The following is a 21,924-nucleotide window of genomic DNA, read 5'->3' as shown; positions in this document are numbered from 1 at the left end:
CCCATACCTTGGGTCAACCAGAGATGCCCCATACCTTGGGTCAACCAAAGATTTCCCATACCTTGGATCAGCTATTGATCAGAACGGTGACTGTAGCCAAGAAATCAGACTGGAATTGGGAAGGACAGCAATGAAAGGACTGGACAAGACTCTTTCCTGACACTAGTTCTTTGGCGGTTCATTTGGAAAGAACCAATTCTGAAGCATGTTCAGTGTGGGAACGACATGCATCATTCTGGAGGGGAGGGCTAATGGCAGAGAGCCACTATTTACCATCCTTCCTTAGTTTTTGGGAGACCCACCATTCCCCCGCTCTCACAGCGCTGCCTTTGCGCTTGTGGGGTGACCTATGGGCACATGACTTTTTTAATGAAATAAAATTGATAGAAGATTTGATTCATTGATTTCAAAACTTCTTGTAATTACTCAGGTGGCAAGCTGGGTGGTTGGCAACTCAGGGAGGGAACTAGTTGCAAAACCAATGAGTCAAATCTTCTATCGGTTTTTTAAATAAAAAAATATAGTTCCCAATTCAGGCTGCCGCTTACAAAACCGATGAGGTGCAGATGATTGACATAGGATCATAGAAATGGAAGAGACCTTGAGGGCCATCCAGTCCAACCCCATTCTGCCATGCAGGAAATCTAAATCAAAACATCTCTGACAGATGGCCATCCGGCCTCTGTTTAAAGACCTCCAAGGAAGGAGACTGTGAGGAAGGAGTGTGTTCCACTGTCTAACAGCCCTTACTCTCAGGACGTTCCTCCTAACGTTGAGCTGGAATCTCTTTTCCTATAGCTTGCATGCATTGTTTCATGTTCTAGTCTCTGGAGCAGCAGAAAACAAGCTTGCTCCCTCCTCAATAAATGTTTAAGTGAGAATGGGGCCAAAGAAGCCACAGGACCTGAACAGAGCAGTGGAAGACATGAAGTCTTGGAAATTTCTCATCGACAGGGTTGCTATGAGTTGAAGTCGACTCAAGGGCAGTTAACAACAACAGAGGACATGAAATTCCTGTACCTTCCTCAGTGTTCACTAGGGGGCACCACAGGCCAGAAAAAGCTCTCTCAAAAGGCAGAGAGGGAGTGTTACATTGCTCCTAACTGAAAGTCCTGCCCTTCCTCTAGCCTTCTATTGTTGCTCCCCATCCAAACATAAGACAGCTTACTCCTCCATGTCTCCCAAAACTCCATGGTGCAGCATTTCACTTTCATAGTATCATAGAATCGTAGAGTTGGAAGAGACCGCAAGGGCCATCCAGTCCAACCCCATTCTGCCATGCAGGAACTCTCAATCAAAGCCTTCCTGACAGATGGCCATCCAGCCTCTGTTTAAAGACCTCCAAGGAAGGAGACTCCACCATAATCTCCAAGGAAGGAGTGTGTTCCACTGTCAAACAACCTTTACTCTCAGGAAGTTCTTCCTAATGTTGAGCTGGAATCTCTTTTCCTGGAGCTTGCATCCATTGCTCCATTGTCTCTTTTTCTCTGGAGCAGCAGAAAACAAGCTTGCTCCCTCCTCAATATGGCATCCCTTCAAATATTTAAACAGGGCTATCATATCACCTCTTAACCTTCTCTTCTCCAGGCTAAACATCCCCAGCTCCCTGAGTCATTCCTCATAGGGCTTCATGGTTTCCAGGCCCTTCACCATTTTGGTTGCCCACCTTTGGACACATGACTTCAGTTTCTCAATGTCCTTTTTAAATTGTGGTGCCCAGAAGTAGACATAGTATTCCAGGTGAAGCCTGACCAAAACAGAATAGAGTGGCACTATTACTTCTCTTGATCTAAACACTATACTTCTATTGATGCAGCCTAAAATTGCATTGGTCTTTTTAGCTGCCACATCACAGTGTTGACTCATGTTCAACTTGTGGTCTACTTGGACTCCTAGATCCCTTTCACATGTTGTCTCCCTAACCCAGGTGTCCCCCATAATCCTATATCTGTGCCTTTCATTTTTCTGCCCTAAGTACCTTACATTTCTCTCTGTTGAATTTCATTTTGTTAGCTTTGGCCCAGCTTTCTAGTCTATTCAGATCATTTTGAATCTTGATCCTGTTCTCTGGGGTATTAGCTACTCCTCCTAATTTGGTGTCATCTGCAAATTTGATAAGTATGACCCCAATTCTGTCATACAAGTCATTGATAAAGATGTTGAATAGCCCTGGGCCCAGGATAGAGCCCCACTGGACACCCCACTGGTCATAATTTAGAAAAATAGCCTTTTGCAAAGTGCGTGCCGCTGGGAGCAAGGAAATGAAAGGGAAAGTAGCACAAGCAGACACACATCCTATCTATATACGTATCTACCTGTAGAACTATGCACATAGATTGGCAAATATATAAACAATTAAAAAATAAAGAGAGAGCTGCCTGGTGTGAGAAAGAGGCTTGTTCCGTTCTGTGGCCTCCCTCTGACCTACCCTGAACATGACCCTTTCTCAGGCACCCCAATTGCCCTTTGCATCCTTCCTCTGGCTCCTTGGCTCCGTCAGTCACCCCGATTGTCTGGCATCCCTTCTTTCCCCTGGCTCCTTCCTCCTCCTCCTTTGCCCTGATGAAGGAGAGGGAATGCTCTGCCCACTGCCCTCCCTCTGATCTAAATCCCTCCCATTAACTTGACCCGATCATGATCAGGGACAAGTTCATATTCACCAAACCCATTAGATACAGCTTTTACTCCGCTTCCAAAAGCCCTAAGGGGCATTTGCCTCGGAATGGGTGTGCAAGCCTCGGATTCGCTTGTGGGAGATTTGGGGCGAAAATGAACTTCACATGCATAATTCGGTTCCTGATCCGGGGTAAAAGGTAGTCTGAATGGCCTCGATGTCTCTGAATTTTCAGGACCTGGGTGCTCCTCACTTGGCAACCCGACTCGCAAATGGTGAGATGTCCTGAACCAATTTGCCGTCCCACGGGATGCTCAGGATTGTTCGGGTATTGATCAGTGGTTGTTTGTAAGCCATGTAAAATAGGACAAGCGTTCATTTCTCTGCATACCTCAGATGACATCCTGGTGTTTGCAAACACCCAGGATGTTATCTATAGCATCTATAGCATTTAAATAGCAAACAACCTACACACATGCTTCAGAAATAAGTCAGCAAACTTGCAAGTTTTGGGGGGAGGTGGGGGTTTTTGGGGGGCTATGTGGCCATGTTCTAGAAGCGTTTATCCCTGACGTTTCGCCAGCATCTGTGCCGGATATTGCCCTGTTTCTATACAAACTGAAGCAATCCGTTCAAGGAACACTAAAATACTTCATTTGTTTAGTAAAGCTTCAGGTCATACAGTCAAGGTCTTTACAAGATCTCTATGTTAGAATAAATAGCTCAAAAATACGGTGGGAAGCAACCAGGAAAAAAAAAAACCTCAACACCAATAAGATGTTTGGAAATATTGGAGCTGGCATCCTTTTAGGCAGCTGCAAAGTCAAAATGTGGGTTTACAACCACTACTTAATAATCCACACTGCAGAAATAATCTGGCTTGACTGCACTTTAACTGCCGTAGGGGTAAAACGGATAGTCCTAGCAATAGAAATGCAGATTACTCTTTTAAAAGTATGCGCAGTATACACTGTTGATGGTTTTAAGAGATTCACAGCTTGAGGAGGAAGCATCTCACAAATAGTTTTTGGTGGGGTTTTTGGGGGGCTTTGAGGCCGTGTCCGTGAAGAATTTATTCCAAACCTTTCGCTTGCGTTCTGTGAAGTTGCGAGCCACAGACACAGCAGGCGAAGTGTCAGGAATAAACTCCTCCTCCGGTGCGTGAAAACCCCACAAAAAGCTATGGACACCAGCCGTGAAAGCCTCCCACTTCACATCTCACAAACGTTTGACAAAATCTGCAATGCGACTCAGTATCTCTATCCCGGTGGGAAATGTGAAAAAACCCAAATCGATAAAGTTTATCACGCCGTGAAACCCGTTTTCAGCATGGAACCAGCTGACTTTCACGCCGTTGTCCTCCAGGCGTTTCTTGTACAGCAGACTATCGTCCCGCAGTATATCGTACTCACAAGTCACAACTAAAGTCTCTGGGAGCTGTCGGATGACAGACTCCTCAGCAAAAAGGGAAGAAAAAGAGACGTCAAGGATCTCGGATAACTGCTCGTATATATCAGGTTTATAAGGAGCCAGCGGGATCCGCCGGTAGCCTCGGCACTTAAATTGCTCCGGGAGGTTATCCGCACTCACCCACTTCCCATATTTCCGGCGCATTTCATCCGGCACATGAGATCCTTTCACTACGTCGTGCATCAAAGAGGTATCCTTTCCAAAATATTGCATGCCATAATAGGTGAGATTGTCCCGGTACAAGAACGGCATCGTGGTGTTCTGCTGATAAGAAGGCAGGTTGAAGTCCATAGCTTGGACGCCCGCATAGATCAGTACTTGAGCCCGCAGCTTAGGAAGGTCTGATCTCCCCGTCAGTTTTTGGGCAATCACCGTAGCAAAGTTCCCCCCGGCGCTGTCCCCGCCGATGATGATCTGGGAGGGATCCACCCCATAGGCCTCGGCGTTTTGCATGAAGTGCACAGTCGCCGTGTGGCAGTCATTGCATTGCGTGGGATACGGGAATTCGGGAGAGAGACGATACCTGGAAAGCCGTAAGACACAAGGGGAAAATGAACTTGCTAGAAGCTTTTGCAAACAACGGATAGCTATGGTAGCAGGCATTTGACTAGGGCAGATATTAATTACAAGGCCTGCGATATTGCATTGCCTGAAATTGGCGTTCCAAACGTTTTTAAAATTGATACCCTCCCCATACCATCTTAACTAAAGACAAAAAGAATGAAATGCAGATATCTGACTATCCTCTCCAATTGTATAGTTTTTTGTGGGGTTTTCAAGCTATGAGGCCGTGTTCCAGAAGCCTTTTTTCCTGATGTTTCTCCAGCAGCTGTGGCTGTTCTGGAAGACTTTATTCCCAACATTTTGCTTGCATTTGCTGAAGATGCCAGCCACAGCTGCTGGCAAAACGTCAAGAAAAACATGGCCTTGTCGCCCCAAAAACCCACAAAAAAACTGTGGATGCCAGTCATGAAAGCCTTTGACTTCACAATCTCTTCTGTTTGGTTTGTAACACCTTGGCAGTGGAGCTTCGGAAGCTTGCAACAAGTATATTGTGCGTTTCAGTCGGCCAATAAAGGCATCACTGCTTGGTGGGTTTTTATCTGCATTTCTTAAAATTTAATATGCATCTCTTTAAGATATTTTTGAACTCCCAGATTCATACAGAACATACCATTACATTTCATTTATTATGGCAAATAGCCAACAGAATAATAATAATAATAATCACAAATATTACAATACGTAGAGAGACCTTGTAGCACCTTTGAGACTAAATGAAAGATCTCTCTAAATATTGATCCTACAGATGAATGCGGCTATATCTTTGAATTCTACAAATATTACAAGACAGTCGACTGGGTCTAATATATACATTTTAAAACCACTCCAGCCATCGTAAAAGGAAGTCACGGGAGATCAAATATCCAAATATTTAACCACAAGGCCAGCTATATTAGCTCTTCCAGAGTTGCCAGGTCCAAAAGCAGAACTGTGTGTTGTGTGCATCCAAGATGTTACTGACTTATGGTGACCCTAAGGCAAAACTATCATTGAGTTTCTTGCCAGGGTTTGTTCAGAGGAACTTGCCACTGTCTTCCTCTGAGGCTGAGAGCATGGAACTTGTTCATGACGCATCATTTGTATCCAGCAAATATTTGCATGAAACAGAAACTAGCTGTGCAAAGCATAATTGGTTTCATAAAATTGTCTTAAAAGCATGCACAGTCTGCCCCACTGAACTGAGACATTGGAGTGCTCTATACAGTGCGCCTGCATCATACGCAGACATGCTATATGCAGCTTTCAGCATATGTTGAAAGCTGTACGGGAGCGCACATGGCACAAGGGGCGGCACGTCCCATTAGGATGAATGGGGTGTGGACCCGTGGCATGCACGCCACCGCACCACCACATGCATGCACGGTATTTGGCTTATGCAGGAGGGTCAGGAACGGATCCCCCACATAAGCCAAGGGTGGACTGTACACTTTTCTGAACCAGAGTGCGTAAAACGCTTTGGTTTTGGGCCGTCATGTTTCCAGGCAAGCAAATCTGTTCACAAATGCAGCAAGCATTTGTTGCAAAAATGAAAATACATAACAACCAAAAAGCCACATTTCAAACAAATCAGCTGAGTCTACTCACCCAACAGAAACAACCACGGAACCACTCTCCTTGGCAATTCTGCTGCAAATGTTTTGATAGGAGGCTAATAAAAAAGATTAAGACTTTAGTCATTTACCATTTATCATCCTCATATGACACACTTCATTCAGCAATAGATAAAACCAGGGACATCTCTGGGACCAGAATATTTTGGGAGCAGTATAGAATACTCTGATCATTGTAGACAAGGCCTTAGAAAACTGAAGTATGTTGTTGTAATCTCTTTTAGAGCCTAATGCATTGTCTCCTCAAAGGCGAGCGCCACTCATGGTTCTCCATGCAGCTCACTTTGGAGTAATGGACCCCAGCCTTACGCACTTACAGATGCTTCCAGCAAGTCCAGATCCTCCGTGGAAGAAAACAAATCCTTTCCGTCGGACGGGACTTGGCATTTTATGTTGGTAAAGCCTGACGGGAACCCCATCGAAATCCAGGTCTTTGGTGTAGAGGCTGGGGTGCACCTTTAGCCGCCTGAGATCTGTCATGAGGCGGATAAAGACCATCTGCCTGCAAATGCCCAGCCATTCGAAAATCTTCCCCTGTTTGGAGAAAGAGAAACAGGTCTCATGAAGAGGGATGCCTCTTTTGAGGGCACATGGCAGGGCAGGAGGGGGGATCTGTATAATTTTGCCAACCTCATAGTGAAAGTTTTGGAGAACTCAAGGACTAAGGTCAATATCACACTGTACTGTTATAGTGCTATTATTCCACTTTTCCTGCTATGGCTTCTTCCTAAGGCTTTCTGGGGTTTGTATGTAGCATAGGCCCAGGACAGACAGACCAAAAGCAGTGTCCTGCTGCCGATACTAAGGTTCCGGAGTGCACAGCATCCGCACACTCCAGAACCCTAGCACATGACGACGATGGTGTCATCATGGCGGCATCCCGTCCACATGGGTGCCACCATGATGATGTAAGCGACGCACACTGTACAGATGTCACTGCATGTCACTTAGGTCAGGAGTGCACCAATGGCAGTGTCAGAAAAAGAATCCAACTTGTCCGGGATCTTTTGGGGGCGGAGGGATGCCACGCAGTTTGGCTGCTGTGGCGTCCCTCCAGGGGAAACTGGATGCCTCCAGCCTGCCCCGACAGGGAGGTATGTCCTAGGCCTTAGTGAGACCTTAGAGCTCTCTGGCTGAGAATTCTCCTTCAACTGGAAATCCCAAGATTCCACAGTTAAAGTGGGATAATTGTGCTATAACAGTGCAATGTAATGTATCTCTGATCCAGGATTAGGCACCAGAAATACTGGAGAGATGCCATCTGTGACCCACCATTGACCAAGTCCAACTACAGGCATTGTTCCAGCAGTTCCTTCAAGTCCCCTTCAGCTAGTTTATCTGAATTTCCAACTGGAGCAATCAATTGTTTGAATGGCATGCTCCAAGCATGGCCGATGGTCAATGCGTCATGCTTAATGTCTTCTTCAGGTCAACCCTCTGCGACATCGTCCTCTGCTGATCTCCGGTTTTGGCTGTGAACTTTCCAAGCTCCTGACCTGGCAGCCCTACTCACATTAGCTGTGATGTTCTAGATCTTTGTTTGCATTGGACATAAGAGTAAATAGGTCAACTTGTTCTTTTGTCTACGTGCTTTAGAGGAACGATTGGGCGTTTGCAAGTGCTGAGGATCTTATCAGTAGGATGTAGAGAAAATAATCTCCAGCCTACACACATGATTCAGAAATAAGTATATAATCTTGGCAAAGATTGCTATAGCATTTTAACCATCCAGCTTTTAGTGGCAATGGCAAATGTCCTCTGGACCAGTGGTTCCCAACCTGTGGGTTGGGACTCCTTTGGGGGTCGAATGACCCTTTCATGGAGGTTGCCTAAGGCCATTGGAAAACATCTATTTAATTACAGTTATGAAGTAGCAATGAGAATAATTTCATGGGTTTGGGTTACCACAACATGACAAACTGTATTAAAGGGTCACGGCATTAGGAAGGTTGGGAACCACTGCTCTGGACAAATCTTGCCAAGAAAGCCCACGGTATTGTCACTGTAAGTTGGAACAATTTGCCATAAGAAAGCAAAAGACTTTTTATATTGCCACTGATTATATATATATATATATATATATTGGCCATCAGAGACTATGATGCACAATTTTACAATGGTGGAACGATGTTGCTGACATGTGCAATCATGTTAGTGAATTGCATTGATGCACAACAGAACATGGCACACAATGTCCTGGTACATAATGGGGCCCCCGTTGTGCAATGTGTCCCAGTGAGGGGACACATACCCTGTTGTACATCAGGAAACATTGTGCATTGAGCTCTTTGTGCAAGGACCACATTGCTGGCTTTGTTTGTACTATCAACTAGGTCTCCATTCCTTTCTTGAGAATATAAGCATTGTGAAACATCACAATTTCACTTTTACATGAATGTAAGTCAGTTAACCATTACATAAATACCTAAGACGAAGCTAGCCAGTGTCCATAGCTCTCAGGACACTGTTGACCGGGGCTTGCAAAACCAGTATCCTCATCACAAACCAGTCAAGAGAAGTTGAAATGCTGATTTTTCAAAATCCATCCAGCACACCCCACTCCCCTGTTTTCAGTGATGATCACCAACTTACCGTAGTGAACATTATAATGAAGTTCCAGTGGAGCGCTCGAAGTTTCCATGGATGGTCAAAACCCGGGTCTATCCTAGTCTTGAAGAAATCGTAACCAATTGCCCAGGCGAGTAGCAGGAGATAACTAACTACTGTAATTCCTCCTGCCCAGAGTAAGATGACAAAAAGGAGTTCCATTACCTCTTTGGGAAGGCAAAGACTGGATATACCGGCAACACTGTTTACTGGTTGAGTCCGCAGAGATATCTACCTGGCTTTCTGTAGGCTGTTCTTCTCGAGATTGCCTATTGATTAGAAATCCACCAGTTATTACACACCCTGGAATATGACAATGAATAAACTGGGAGAGGCCTCCTTTATCCAAGGAGTTGTGTAATACGTGATGTTGCTCCCATTAAGAACAATGGTCCAAGTTGGTTGTAGAGCTTTAAAAAAGGATGGTCTTGTAAACAGTGGAGAGGACAGCGAAATGGTGACAGCTAGTGGCTTCCATTTCAACAGGAGAGTGACTCTGCTCCCAGTTTTAGTCCAAAATTTAACAATAATGTTTGGTAAGGCCAAAGGAAAATGGTGGATCCCCCATTACTGGTGGATTCAGTCAAGGAAACCATGGGGCAGTGATGGCGAACCTATGGTACATATGCCAGAGGTGGCACTCAGAGCCTTCTCTGTGGGCACACATGCTGTCGCCCCAGCACAGAGTTTGCCATAGTTCATTACTAGAAAGCCAAAGGGTCGTGGCACTTTGCAATAATTAAGTGGGGTTTGGGTTGCAGTTTGGGCACTCGGTCTGCAAATGGTTCACCATCACTGCCATGGGGTTTATCGCATTACAAAAGGGGGTGTGATGGGAAAGGGAAGTGGCATATAGAACGCAGTTTACCGCATAGGAGAACGCCACCACCGCTGCCACTGCCAGAGGTTCCCATCACGTTCCAGATGTGTTCCAGAGGAGGCAATTTTCAGGAACGCTTCTATAGTTCCTGAAAAGTGCCTCCTGGGGAATGCATTCGGAACGCAATGTTCTCCTGTGCGGTAAACGGCGTTCTATGCCGCCTTTTGTTCCCATCATGCCCCCTTTTGTAATGCAATGGGTCCGTTCCAGGGCCTTCGCGATAAACTCCCATGACTCTGAGACTTGAGCAGGGATGTTAATGATAGGGTAATTTGGAGGTCTCTCATTCATAGGGTTGCCATAAATAAAAATCAGTGTGACTACAATGAACAAAACCAAATGAGGAGAGTGAATGAAAAGAAGCATACTGCTCTGTATTGTAATAGCAATGCAGTACAATTTATTGCGTTCAGTAGTTTAACAAGAAGCAAAATGGCATGCTTCAAATAGTGCATACATTTTTAAAACGTCATTAAGAAAGAGATATTTTTCACATTGATTGCACAAACAAGAGTATAAATATGAGATGTGAACACTGAATCACACACCGTCACAACCACACTATGGCTAAAAATCCCTTGCTGTACATAATTAGCAATGGAGCTTATCGCACAGCCCCTTGGGAGGCTCCTGGTGCGGAAGAAAAGGGGGTGGGATGGGAACAGAATGGGGGCTATCACCCATTTTATCGCATACCAGAATGCCAATGCTGCCACCGGATGTTCGTATTCCGTTCCCGATCCATCCCAGAGGAGACGATTTTCAGGTATGCTACTGAACAGTTCCTAAAAATTGCCTCCTCTGGGACGGATCAGGAATGGAATGGGAATGTCCGGCGGTGGCGGCGGTGGCATTCCGGCATGCGACAAAATGAGTGATAGCCCCCATTCTGTTCCCATCCTGCCTCCTTTCATTCTGCGCCGGGAGCGTCCCAAGGGACTGTGCGAAAAACTCCATTGTTATCACCATCATAATCACCAAGTCAAACTACTAGATTACATAGGGATTTTTGGGGATATAGACCATCTCCATTTGTAGCAGGTGATCCAGAGAACTTCTCTAAATAAGAAACTCCATTGGCAGGCAAACATCTCAAAGCTACTGGAGACCAGTGCCTTGGACTTTAAGCAAATAGACTAGACCAAAGGATGGCAACTCCTGGCATCTGGCATAATCTGATACATGGAAGTGCTCCATCTGACCCACAGAAAGTCCTTGAGAAGTGTCGGCTTCTTATTCAGCTCCATCCCCTCCCCAAGCGGTTTAACCCAGTGCAGGTAGATTCCCACCTGCCCTACTGCCTTCCCCACCTGGAAGGCCTAGAGGTATGCAACGGCTGATCAGATAAGACCGGGGTTCCTCACCCTGGGAAGGCCTGGGGCATTGGGACGGGTGGAAGGAATCACAGGTGCTACCTTCCATCAGATATGTTCTTCAGGGATGTTCTCTTCCCACCTTTTATCCTCCCCAAAGATTGGTGGCAGGGGAAGCCAACCTGAACCAGGTGCCTGAAGCAGGACCACGTTTTCCCCAACCAGAATCCCATGGCCTTTCTTGTCTTTCAGATTATCCAAGGTTTACTATGTTCTACCCCCCAAACCGAGGATCATTCAACAGCCAGCTGTAACCAATTGGGGTCCATGGGGTTGTTCTCCCTTAGCTGCTCTGTCGAACAGCCCTTACTCTCAGGAGGTTCCTCCTAATGTTGAGCTGGAATCTCTTTTCTTGTAGCTTGCATCCATTGCTCCATATCCTGTTTTCTGCAGCAGCAGAAAACAAGCTTGCTCCCTCCTCAGTATGGCATCTCTTCAAATATTTAAACAGGGCTCTCATATCGCCTTTTAACCTTCTCTTCTCCAGGCCAAACATCCCCAGCTCCCTGAGTCCTTCCTCATAGGGCTTCATGGTTTCCAGACCCTTCACCATTTTAATTGCCCTCCTTTGGACACATGGCTCCAGTTTCTCAATGTCCTTTTTCAATTGTGTTGCCCAGAACTGGACACAAAGCAGAATAGAGTTGTACTATTACTTCCCTTGATCTACACACTATACTTTTATTTATGCAACCTGAAATTGCATTGGCCTTTTTAGCTGCCGCATCGCACTGTTGACTCATGTTCAACCTGTGTTCCATGTGGTCAGGAAGATACAGTCAAAGCACTCCCGACAGATGGTCATCTAACCCCACTTGTTTTCCCTACAAATAAAATGTCACTCTCTGTGCAAAAAAAACCCCTAAAAACAAAAACAAACCATGTGTTTTTTTCTCATAATGAATCCCAAACGTTGAATCATCCTCATAATTATGTGGGTTTTAAGGATTTCTTGCAACGTGGAGAAAAACGATCGAACAATGGACCATTCATTAAATGGATGCCCTGAGAGGCCTTGCCATTCAACAACAGAACAATACAGAGATTAACATGGAAATCACTTCTCCCAACCCAGGGTCACGCAGTGTGTGTGTGTGTGTGTGTGTGTGTGTGTGTGTGTGTGTATACACCCCACTCACTTCCATGCCAGCATTCTCTGAGGATGGCGAAACGTCAGGAAAAAAACCTCTTCTAGAATATGGCCACATAGCCTGAAAAAACCCACAAAACACTAACAATCGAATCATTCCTTCTTGTTTATGAAAATGCAACTCACAAATACAGTGCGCCCACGTCATACATGGATTTGAGCATATGCTCAAACCTGCATATAGCTGCGTGGGAGTACGCAGGGTGCAAGGGGCGGCACATCCCATGGGAATGATGCATGAGTCCAATGCATTCCAAAGGGGCTTGAGCATTTGTGGAATTTGGCTAATGTGGGGGGGGGGGGTCTGGAATGGATCCCCCACGTAAGCCGAGGGCATGCTGTATTATTCCAAAAACCTACCTAGGAATAGCACTACCTTCCAAACGTCTGCACATTGCACCACATTGGTTTTCTGGGAGCACACCAGTTTTCCAAGCTCTGTATCAAATTGCTTGGGGTGTTTCGAGATACATGTGTATGTGCCTTCAAGTCCCCTGTTGACTTATGGCAGCCCATGATTTTTTTTGTACAGGGTTCTCTTAGACCAGAGATACTCAGAGGTGGTTTTGCTAGTCCCTTCCTCTGAAACAGAGCCTACAGCACCTGATATTCATTGGTGGTCTCCTATCCAAGTATTAACCAGCGCTAACCCTGATTAACTTCTCAGATCAGGTGGGATCTGGTGCCTTTAGGTTATTTTGGCCCACTGCGTTTAGACATAGTTACGTATCTATATAACGTTTAGATATAGTTATCTATGGCGTGGGACAGCCTCCAGACCATGGGACTTCTTTGCAGACCAAAAAGAACCCGCAAAAAGTGGGTTGTTCTTGTGGTGCCATTATGATGCCGCAGTGTGCCAATGGTGCACTCGCAACATCGCAATGGCACCGCACCGTGCAGACGCAAGGCATCTGTCATGTAATAAAATAAATAAAATAAAATTTTTATTTATATCCCACCCTTCTTATAATCAGGGCGGCGTACAACAAGGATTAAAATACAATCGAAACACAAAGACAAGAAAGATTAAAATACATATACAGCAATCATAAAAAAAAATAACAAACAAAAAGCCCCATAGCCCAACCTCTTGGCCACGGAAGAGGAGGGAGGCCCACAGGATTTTATTCGGGGAATGCCTGTTGGAACAGGAAGGGCCAGGGTGGTGGACGAGCGGAGCTCGGTGGGCAGCGTGTTCCAAAGGGCTGGGGCAGCCGTGGAAAATGTCCTCCGTGTGGTGGAGGCTAACCTAGCCCCAGGCACCTTTAGTAATTGCTGCCCAGACGTTCTGAGGGTGCGAGGCGGAATATATGGGGAGAGGCGGTCCTTTAGGTATCCTGGGCCCAAGCCATTTAGGGCTTTATAGGTAATTACCAACACCTTATATTGAGCTCGGAAGCGGATGGGCAGCCAATGGAGGTCTTTCAAAACCGGTGTTATATGGCTGGTCCTGGAAGCACCAGTGACCAGCCGGGCTGCCATGTTCTGCACCATTTGCAGCTTCCGAGTTTGGTATAAGGGTTGCCCCATGTAGAGTACATTGCAGAAGTCCAGTCTCGAAGTTACCAGAGCATGTACAACAGTTTCTAGGTCCCTCTGGGCCAGGTATGGGCGCAGCTGGCGAATAAGCCGAAGCTGATAACAGGTGCTCTTGACCGTCGCATTCACCTGAGCTGTCAGGTGAAGCGACGAGTCAAGAAGCACCCCCAGACTGCGCACGGAGTCCTTCACAGGGAGCGTGACCCCGTTCAGGACAGGTGGAACCACCGCCATTCCTGGACCAGGAGAACCTATCACTAGTACCTCCGTTTTCTCTGGATTCAATTTGAGTCGGTTTTCCCTCATCCAGCCCATTACTGACTCTAGACAGGCCACGAGAGGAGAGACGCCATCCCCAGTCACTGCATCAGTCGGAGACATAGAGAAAATAATTTGGGTGTCATCAGAGTACTGATAACCCCGCGCCCCATGTCTCCGGATGATCTCTCCCAGCGGTTTGATGTAAATGTTAAATAGCATGGGAGACAGAATGGCTCCTTGAGGGACCCCGGTTTTAAGGGGCCTCTCGTCAGAGCACACGTCTCGCAGCTGCACCATCTGGGACCTCCCGGAGAGGTAGGAACGGAACCACTGGAGCGCAGTGCCCCCGATCCCCACCTCTGCCAGGCGTCCCAGAAGGATACCATGGTCTATGGTATCGAAAGCCGCTGAGATGTCCAAGAGCACCAACAGGGACACGCTTCCCCCGTCGATGCTCAGACGGAGATCATCGACCAAGGCGACCATGGCCGTCTCAACCCCGTAACCCGCCCGGAAGCCAGTTTGAAATGGGTCCAGATAATCCGTTTCATCCAAGACCGCCTGAAGCTGGATCGTAACCGCCCTCTCGATCACCTTACCCAAAAATGGAAGCAGCGAAACAGGCCGATAATTATTATGAACCAGGGGGTCGAGGGAGGGCTTTTTTAAAATAGGTTTAACAATGGCCTATTTAAGTTTAGATGGAAATAGCCCATCCCTCAGAGATGATGGCGGCACCCATCTGTACAGGGCACCGCCATTTTGATGCCCTTGTCCCATGCAAGGGGCAAGGGGCGTCTAGAAGCGCTGACATTCGCACGTGACGAGGGCGCCCTATCGCGCCCGTCTATATAACTATATCTGACAGGCTGGTTAACCAAAACCTTTGCCCAATCAAATACCCAGTTATGAGCATTAAAAATGAATGGCTCTCATGTTCCTGAACTATATAGATCTAACATCTAGGATCCAGTGTGGCCTAGTGGTTTGAGTGTTGGACTACAACTCCAGAGACCAAGGTTGGTTTCCCAAGTTGGCCATGAAACCCATTGGGTGACCTTGGGCAAGTCACACGCTCTCAGCCTCAGGGGAAGGCAAGCGCGAAACTTGCCATGAAAACCCTATGATAAGGTCACCTTAGGCTCACCATCAGTCGAAAACGACTTGAAAGCACATAAGAACAACCGAACATCAAGGAGCAGTTACTTTGAGGAGATGGAGTGTAGCTTTACACTCCTAGAGTTAGGTCATAGATGTGCAATGCAGCTAGTGAATTACAATGCTGTTCAACCAAATCTTTCTCATACAATACTCCGTGCTCGATACATAATGTTCAGTGCACATGTGAAATAGCACCAAGACCCACAACTCCACTTCTGTAAGTCCTGAACTGGTTACGAACGTTGTGCACTGGCCAGAAATGCTCAACTATAGGGGAGCTTCCAAGCATATAAGACAGCAAGGGGAGTCTATCCGTTCTGTTGGCGGAGCAAATTTTTGTGACAAATGTTAGCCAAAAGCATTCACAAGTGTTTAATAAACTCTGCCACACGATCCAGGATTTCGACCCCATCGGGGAATGATAAAAAGCCCGTGTCAAAGAAGTTTAGGATGCCATGAAACCCGTTTTCGGCATGGAACCAGCTGACCTTCACTCCATTGTCCTCCAGACGTTTCTTGTAGAGCAGGCCGTCATCCCGAAGCACATCATACTCACAAGTTACAATGAAAGCCTCTGGGAGCTGTTGGAAGACAGCGTCTTCAGCCAAAATGGAAGAAAATGAGACTTCGAGGAACTCATATAATTGCTTGTAGACTTCTGGCTTATAAGGAGCTGGCGGGATCCGTCGGTAGCCTCGGGCCTTAAAGCGCTCTGGGATGTTATCCGGACTCATCCACTTCCCATATTTCAGCCTCATTTCATCCGGCACGTGAGACCCTTTCAGCAGCTCCTCCGACAAAGAAGTGTCCTTCCTAAAATAGTGCATACCATAGAAAGAAACAGTGTCCCGGTACAAGAGCGGCATCATGGCATTCTGCTGATAGGAAGGCAAATTGAGGTCCATAGCCTGGACCCCCGCATAGATCAGTACTTGAGCCCGCAGCTTGGGAAGGTCTGATCCCCCTGCCAATTTTTGGGTGGTCACGGTGACATAATTCCCCCCGGCACTGTCCCCTCCGATGACGATCTGGGACGGATCCACCCCATAGGCCTCGGCGTTTCGCATGAAGTGCACAGTCGCTGTGTGGCAGTCGTTGCATTGTGTGGGGGACAGGTACTCAGGAGCGAGACGATACCTGGAGAGCCGTAACACACAAGTGAAAATGTGAATTACCTGAAATCTCTTTCAAACTTAATGTAAGTCCCGATGAAGCATTTGAGCAAAGATGTGGTTTCAAAGTGGGGAGTGGGCAACCCTTGATCTTCTTTTGGCCTTCGTATTTTTAAAGATAATAGTCCAAAGCAGTGGTTCCCAGACTTTGGTCCTTCAGGAGATTTGGACTTCAGCTCCCAGAATTCCTGACTGTTGGCCAAGTTGGTTGGAGCTTCTGGGAGTTGAAGACCCAAACACCTGGAGGACCAAAGTTTGGGAACCACTGGTCTGAAAGGGGTGTTTTGAAGCAGTGATTCCCAAACTTTGACCCTCCAGTTGTTTTCGACTTCGACTCCCAGAAGCCCCAGGCAACCTGGCCAATAGTCAAGGATTCTGGGAGCTGAAGTCCCTAACATCTGGAGGACCGAAATTTAGGAACCACTCTTTTAAAGCATGTTGGGATGAAGGCTCCGCATAACCATGGGTGACTAAAACCAGTGTAGAAACAATGCAGTTTGACATCACTTGAAGTAGCTCCATTCTATGGAATCCTGGGATTTCCAGTTTTAAACGGCTATAGCCTTCTCTATCAAAGTGTGTCGGTGCCTCACCAAATCCCAGGATTCATTAGGACAGAGCCATGGCAGTTAAAGTGGTGTCAAAGTGTATTATTTCGACAACGTAGATGGACCCTGGGTTCAAAGGAGAGGATGTATGCTTCACATCCACTACAATTCCCTGTCCTTCTTGCCAGTTTCATTGCTTCCATGATATTAATATTGTAATTATTATCAATTCCTAATTGCAACTCTAATTATGATAAATTCCTGGATGGTTCTGCACCATTCATTTTTAAACCCCTTGTATATTTTAATAGCAATTCTACAGTCGCCCCTCCGTAGCCCCAAATTATTTATCCACTGATTCACTATGATGACTTGAAAATATTATTAACAAATACATACATTCCAAAATGCAAACCTTGGTTGTGCCATTTTATATAACGGATACCATTTCCCCATGCCATTGAATATAATAGCACTTGAGCATCTATGGATTTTGGTGTCAATGGGGGGTCCTGAAACTGAATGCTACGGAACACCAAGAGCCCACTGTAGTAGTAACATAGTAGTAGTAAAATAAGAACATGTAGTAATAAAATAATAGCATGTGGGTGTTAAGTAATTTAATATTTTAAATATGATTTCATAATATTGAGGAGCCAGTGTGGTGTTGTGGTTTGAGCACTGGACTATGACTCCGGAGAGCAGGGTTCGAATCCCGGCTCAGTCTTGTAAACCAGCCTTGGTCAAGTCCCACTCTCTCGGCCTCAGAAGATGGCAATGGCAAACCTTCTCTGGCCAAGAAAACCTTATGATAGGCTTGCAGTAGGGCCACCATAAGTCAGAAATGACTTACTGGCCTCATTCCCAGTATGTTATAAACTGGTTTGCTAACCGATTTGAAGTGGTTTAAATGACCCTTGTTGGCACTTGAGCCAAATCGCTGAAACGTTTTGGCAAGGGGGCACCCTGCACTAGACCCATTTAACGCATGTCTTTTTGGCGCTCAGCTTTTCCGCCTCTTTTGCAATAAATTGATTCAGTACAAGTGCGAATGGGATGCAGATCAGAATCAATTTCAATTTGCCCGCTGTCGAACTGATCCATCAATTCGGATCACAAAGTGATTTATTTGTAAGTGGGAATGAGGCTGAAGGCAACAAATATTAATGCTGTAATCGTGGTTTTTGCGTGGTTGGCAAGAAGCACCATGAGCCTTCTTTTAAAGTGAGAAAGGAAACATGTTCACAAACCGCTATCTTACGCACATGATGTTCCAGCAGAGAAGCTGAAGGGAAAAAACACGGACAGTTTTTGCTTAGGAACCACATGCCAAGCAAATCGATCAAGAAATACAGCAAGAAACTGATGCAAATGTGCCATTTCTATGTGCGTTTGTGTTTGTGTATTTATTTATTTGGAGGCACTTACCTAACAGACACAACCACTGAGTCCGTATCTTTGGCAAGTTTGCTGCAAATATCCTGGTACAGATCTATGGGAGAAAACAATAATTTGGTGGCAAGAAAGACCAAAATCAACGACAAAGTAAAGCTCTTTGAAGGGCTGTCTTGAGTGGGTTTCATCCTACACAATTTTACAGTTATGGTTCCACTTTAACCATCGTGGCAACATCCTATGGGATCCCGGGATTTGCAGTTTAGTGAAGGATGTAACATAGTGGTTTGAGCACTGGACTACGACTCTGGAGACCAGGGTTCAAAACAACACTCAGCCATGGAAACCCATTAGGTGGCGAAGCACAAGTCACGCACTCTCAGCCTCAGGTAACCCCAAGACAGGTCGCTGTAGGGTTGCCGTAAGTCAGAAACAACTTGAAAGCATGCAACGGCAACCATTTGTAATTTTCAGCCAGAGACCCTCCCCAAATTACAAATCTGAGGATCCACCATGAATGGCAGTTTAAATGGAATTTTAGCACCACAATTGTGGAAGTGTAAAAAGGCCCAGCGAGAAAGATAAAAGTGCCTTTCAGTCTCAATAATCTGGGAACAACTGTCCCACTGGAAATAGCTTGTGGTGAGGCAATGTTCGAATAGCGCTGTGATGTCTTCTGGAAAAATCTGTCGGATGAGTGCCCCCATAATGGGCACCATGACACTCATCCGACAGATGTTTCCAGAAGACATCACAGCCCTGTTCGAACATTGCTTCACCACAAGCTATTTCCAGTGGGGCAATGGATTCTACGAACGAAGAGATGGGGTAGCAATGGGAAGCCCTCTAAGCCCGGTGATAGCAAACTTTTACATGGAACACTTTGAAAAGCAAGCCCTGGAAACACTACTGAAAAAGCCCACAACTTGCTTCCGATACGTGGATGACACCTTTGCTATCTGGAGCCATGGAGAAGAAGACCTGGCTGTATTCCTGGACCATCTGGACAACATCCACCCCAACATCCAATTCACTATGGAAAAAGAAAAGGAAGGAACACTGCCATTCTTGGATGTCCTAGTCATCCGCAAACCGAACCAACGTTTGGGTCACATAGTATACCAAAAACCCACACATATGGAAGGATACCTGCACAAGAACTCCAACCATCACCCAGGACAAAAAAGGAGCACAATCAAAACACTGGTAGACTGAGCAAAACGCATCTGCAAACCCCACTTCTTGGAAGATGAACTGAAGCACCTGGACCGGGCTCTACAGGCCAATGGTTATTGCAGCTCAGACATCAGAAGGGCTGCCAGGAAAACCCAGAGGAGTGAAGACAAGCAGCCACCCAAAGGGAAGGTATTTTTACCATACATCAAAGGAGTCATAGACAGAATAGGCAAAGTGGTGAGGAAGCGCAACCTACAAATGGTTTACAAACCGACGAAGAAATTCCAGCAAATGCTTCGCTCAGCCAAGGACCAGAGAGACCCTCTCACAGCCGCAGGAGTTTAGCGCATACCATGCAGCTGCGGACAAGTCTACATAGGGATCACCAAATACAGTGTGCAAATCAAGGAACATGAGAGACACTGCAGCCAGAAAAATCAGCAGCAGCAGAACATGTTATAAACCATCCTGGGCATAAAATGCTGTTTGAAAACACTGAAGTTCTGGACCATGCCAACCACTGCCATGCCAGGATGCACAGGGAAGCCATTGAAATCCTCAAACACCTGGACAATTTCAACAGTAACCAAGGTTAAAGTAACCAAGGTTTGGCTCCCAGTCCTGAAAAACAGCAAGAAGAAGACTCAACAAATGCAAATGGGAAATCTCCCAGAGTCAGGAGTTTTCCAGCAGATGATGAGCATGAAGCAAGCAGACACTCATCCTCCTTTGCATACCCTCCCAGCCTGAGGCCTGCCATTAGCAACAAAACAATATACATGCAAATCACTCCTGCCTTCCCAGGTCACACAATATATATACCCCACTCCTTTCCATGCCAGCATTTTCTGAAGATGACAGCCACAGATGCTGGCGAAATGTCAGGAAGAAACCCTTCCAGAATGGGGCCACATAGCCCGAAAAGCCCACAAAAAACTATGGATGCCGGCCATGAAAGCCTTTGACTTCACTTTGTGATGACTGTTCAGATCTTTATTTTTATTTCATTGTGAAGTTCAACCACCGTCAGAAACCTCCCTAAGCTTCAGCCGCTTGTCATGGACAACTTGGCATTTGGGATGAAATTTGTCCCAACGCCTTCCTTTTTACCAAGGGAGTTGTTGTCTGGACCGCATCCACAATGCAAAACATAATGCAGCTGGACACTGCTTTAGTTGTCATGGCTCCATTCTATGGAATCCGGGGATTTGTTGTTTATTGTCACACAAGAACTCTCCAACAGAGAAAGCGAAATATTGCACAAAAGTACAAATCTCGTAATTGCATTGCATGAAGCCATGGCATTTAAAGTGGCGTCAAAGTGCATTGCTCCTGCGGTGTAGATGCAGTCGCAGTGCCAAGGAAGTGCATCTAGACTACAAGTTTATTCTCTTACCAATGCTTCCAGCCATTCCAGCTCCTCCATGGATGAAAACCAGTCCTTTCCTACTGGTAGCAGATGGTGCTTTAGGCTGGTAAACCCGAACAGGCACCCCATCAAAGTACAGATCTTTGGCTGAGAGGCTGGGATGCATCTTTGGCTTCCTGAGATCCATCGCAAAACGGAGTAAGTTGATCTGCTTGCAAAGGCCCAGCAGTTCCATGATCTTCCCCTGTTTGGAGGTGAAGGGATCAAATGAAAATGCAACACTCTTTGGAAATGGTATTCATCATTTCGCAGTAACACAGGGTGCGTTAGTCATGCTGGATAAAGGATTTGGGGAACTGCAGTCCAAAATCCTAACGTTCCCATGCGATTTACTGTAATTTTATAGGATGCAGACTGCATTGACTGCTGGAATGTCGAAATGTGGCAATTACTCCTCCGCTGTCCCGCTTTTCCTGCTGCTTTTAAAATGTCCCAGTTTCTTTCTCAACCTCCCACTTTTCCCCTTTGCTCTCAGCCTGCTTCAATTGCTGCAAACTGAGTTCAAAATGCAAAAGTACAGTGTGCCCTATTTTTACGCGGGGACCCGTTCTGGACCCCCTCCCCGCGTAAAAAACCCGCATATGCTCAAGCCCCATTGAAAGTAATGGGGCTTGTGGATGGTGCAGCAGCGCGGTGCACGCCCCATTACTTTCAATGGGACATGCCGCCCCTTGTGCCCCACGCACTCCTGTGCCCTCCCACGCGGCTTTCTGCATATGCTGAAAGCTGTGCATGATTTCTGCAAAATTAATGCCGCACGTGGGAGAAGAGAGGAATATTTGGGGGGACTTGCCCAAGATCACCCAATGGATTTTTTCAGGTCGAAGCAGGGATTTGAACCCTGGTCTCTCCGAATCCTAATCCTGCACTCAAACTACTACATCACACTGACTCCTAAAATACATAAATGCTTGGTATAATTCCACCAGCTACATTTTTACTATGCTGAAGCAACGTAGTACCTCCAGCATG

At 46.1% G+C, this 21,924-nt stretch overlaps 3 protein-coding genes across 3 annotated transcripts in view; all 3 read right to left on the bottom strand.

The window, feature by feature from the left end:
* Positions 1-1,176, bottom strand: part of LOC121936416 (arylacetamide deacetylase-like 4) — a 10,295-nt gene extending 9,119 nt beyond the window's left edge. Inside the window, exon 1 of the mRNA XM_042478644.1 lies at positions 1,169-1,176. Coding sequence (XP_042334578.1) covers positions 1,169-1,176 — 8 coding nt within the window. The remainder of the gene's footprint in view (positions 1-1,168) is intronic.
* A 2,129-nt stretch (positions 1,177-3,305) lies between these two features.
* On the bottom strand, positions 3,306-9,062 carry LOC121937310 (arylacetamide deacetylase-like 3). The gene is made up of 4 exons (XM_042480417.1): positions 8,851-9,062; positions 6,576-6,792; positions 6,233-6,296; positions 3,306-4,607 (listed from the first exon to the last, which is right to left on the bottom strand). Exons 1-4 carry the CDS (start codon positions 9,025-9,027, stop codon positions 3,833-3,835), a joined length of 1,233 nt encoding a protein of 410 aa, XP_042336351.1. The 5' UTR covers positions 9,028-9,062; the 3' UTR covers positions 3,306-3,832.
* Positions 9,063-14,802: 5,740 nt separating this feature from the next.
* Positions 14,803-21,413, bottom strand: LOC121937312 (arylacetamide deacetylase-like 4). Its single transcript, XM_042480419.1, has 3 exons — positions 20,920-21,413; positions 18,381-18,444; positions 14,803-16,369 (listed from the first exon to the last, which is right to left on the bottom strand). Exons 1-3 carry the CDS (start codon positions 21,125-21,127, stop codon positions 15,595-15,597), a joined length of 1,047 nt encoding a protein of 348 aa, XP_042336353.1. The 5' UTR covers positions 21,128-21,413; the 3' UTR covers positions 14,803-15,594.
* Between the last annotated feature and the right edge of the window lie 511 nt (positions 21,414-21,924).

Source organism: Sceloporus undulatus, chromosome 7, assembly GCF_019175285.1.
Source record: "Sceloporus undulatus isolate JIND9_A2432 ecotype Alabama chromosome 7, SceUnd_v1.1, whole genome shotgun sequence".
NCBI lineage: Eukaryota > Metazoa > Chordata > Lepidosauria > Squamata > Phrynosomatidae > Sceloporus > Sceloporus undulatus.
The sequence above is the reverse complement of the archived record's forward strand: the minus strand, read 5'-3'. Positions and strand labels throughout refer to the sequence as shown.

Coding starts and splice junctions, on each gene's coding strand:
- LOC121937310 (XM_042480417.1), bottom strand. CDS start 9,027: ATGGAACTCCTTTTTGTCATCTTACTCTGGGCAGGAGGAATTACAGTA. Junction 6,297..6,575: donor TGGACTTGCTGGAAGCATCT/GTAAGTGCGTAA, acceptor CTTTTTTATTAG/CCTCCTATCAAAACATTTGC. Junction 4,608..6,232: donor TCCGTGGTTGTTTCTGTTGG/GTGAGTAGACTC, acceptor ACGGCTTTCCAG/GTATCGTCTCTCTCCCGAAT.
- LOC121937312 (XM_042480419.1), bottom strand. CDS start 21,127: ATGGAACTGCTGGGCCTTTGCAAGCAGATCAACTTACTCCGTTTTGCG. Junction 18,445..20,919: donor TGGAATGGCTGGAAGCATTG/GTAAGAGAATAA, acceptor TTTCTCCCATAG/ATCTGTACCAGGATATTTGC. Junction 16,370..18,380: donor TCAGTGGTTGTGTCTGTTAG/GTAAGTGCCTCC, acceptor ACGGCTCTCCAG/GTATCGTCTCGCTCCTGAGT.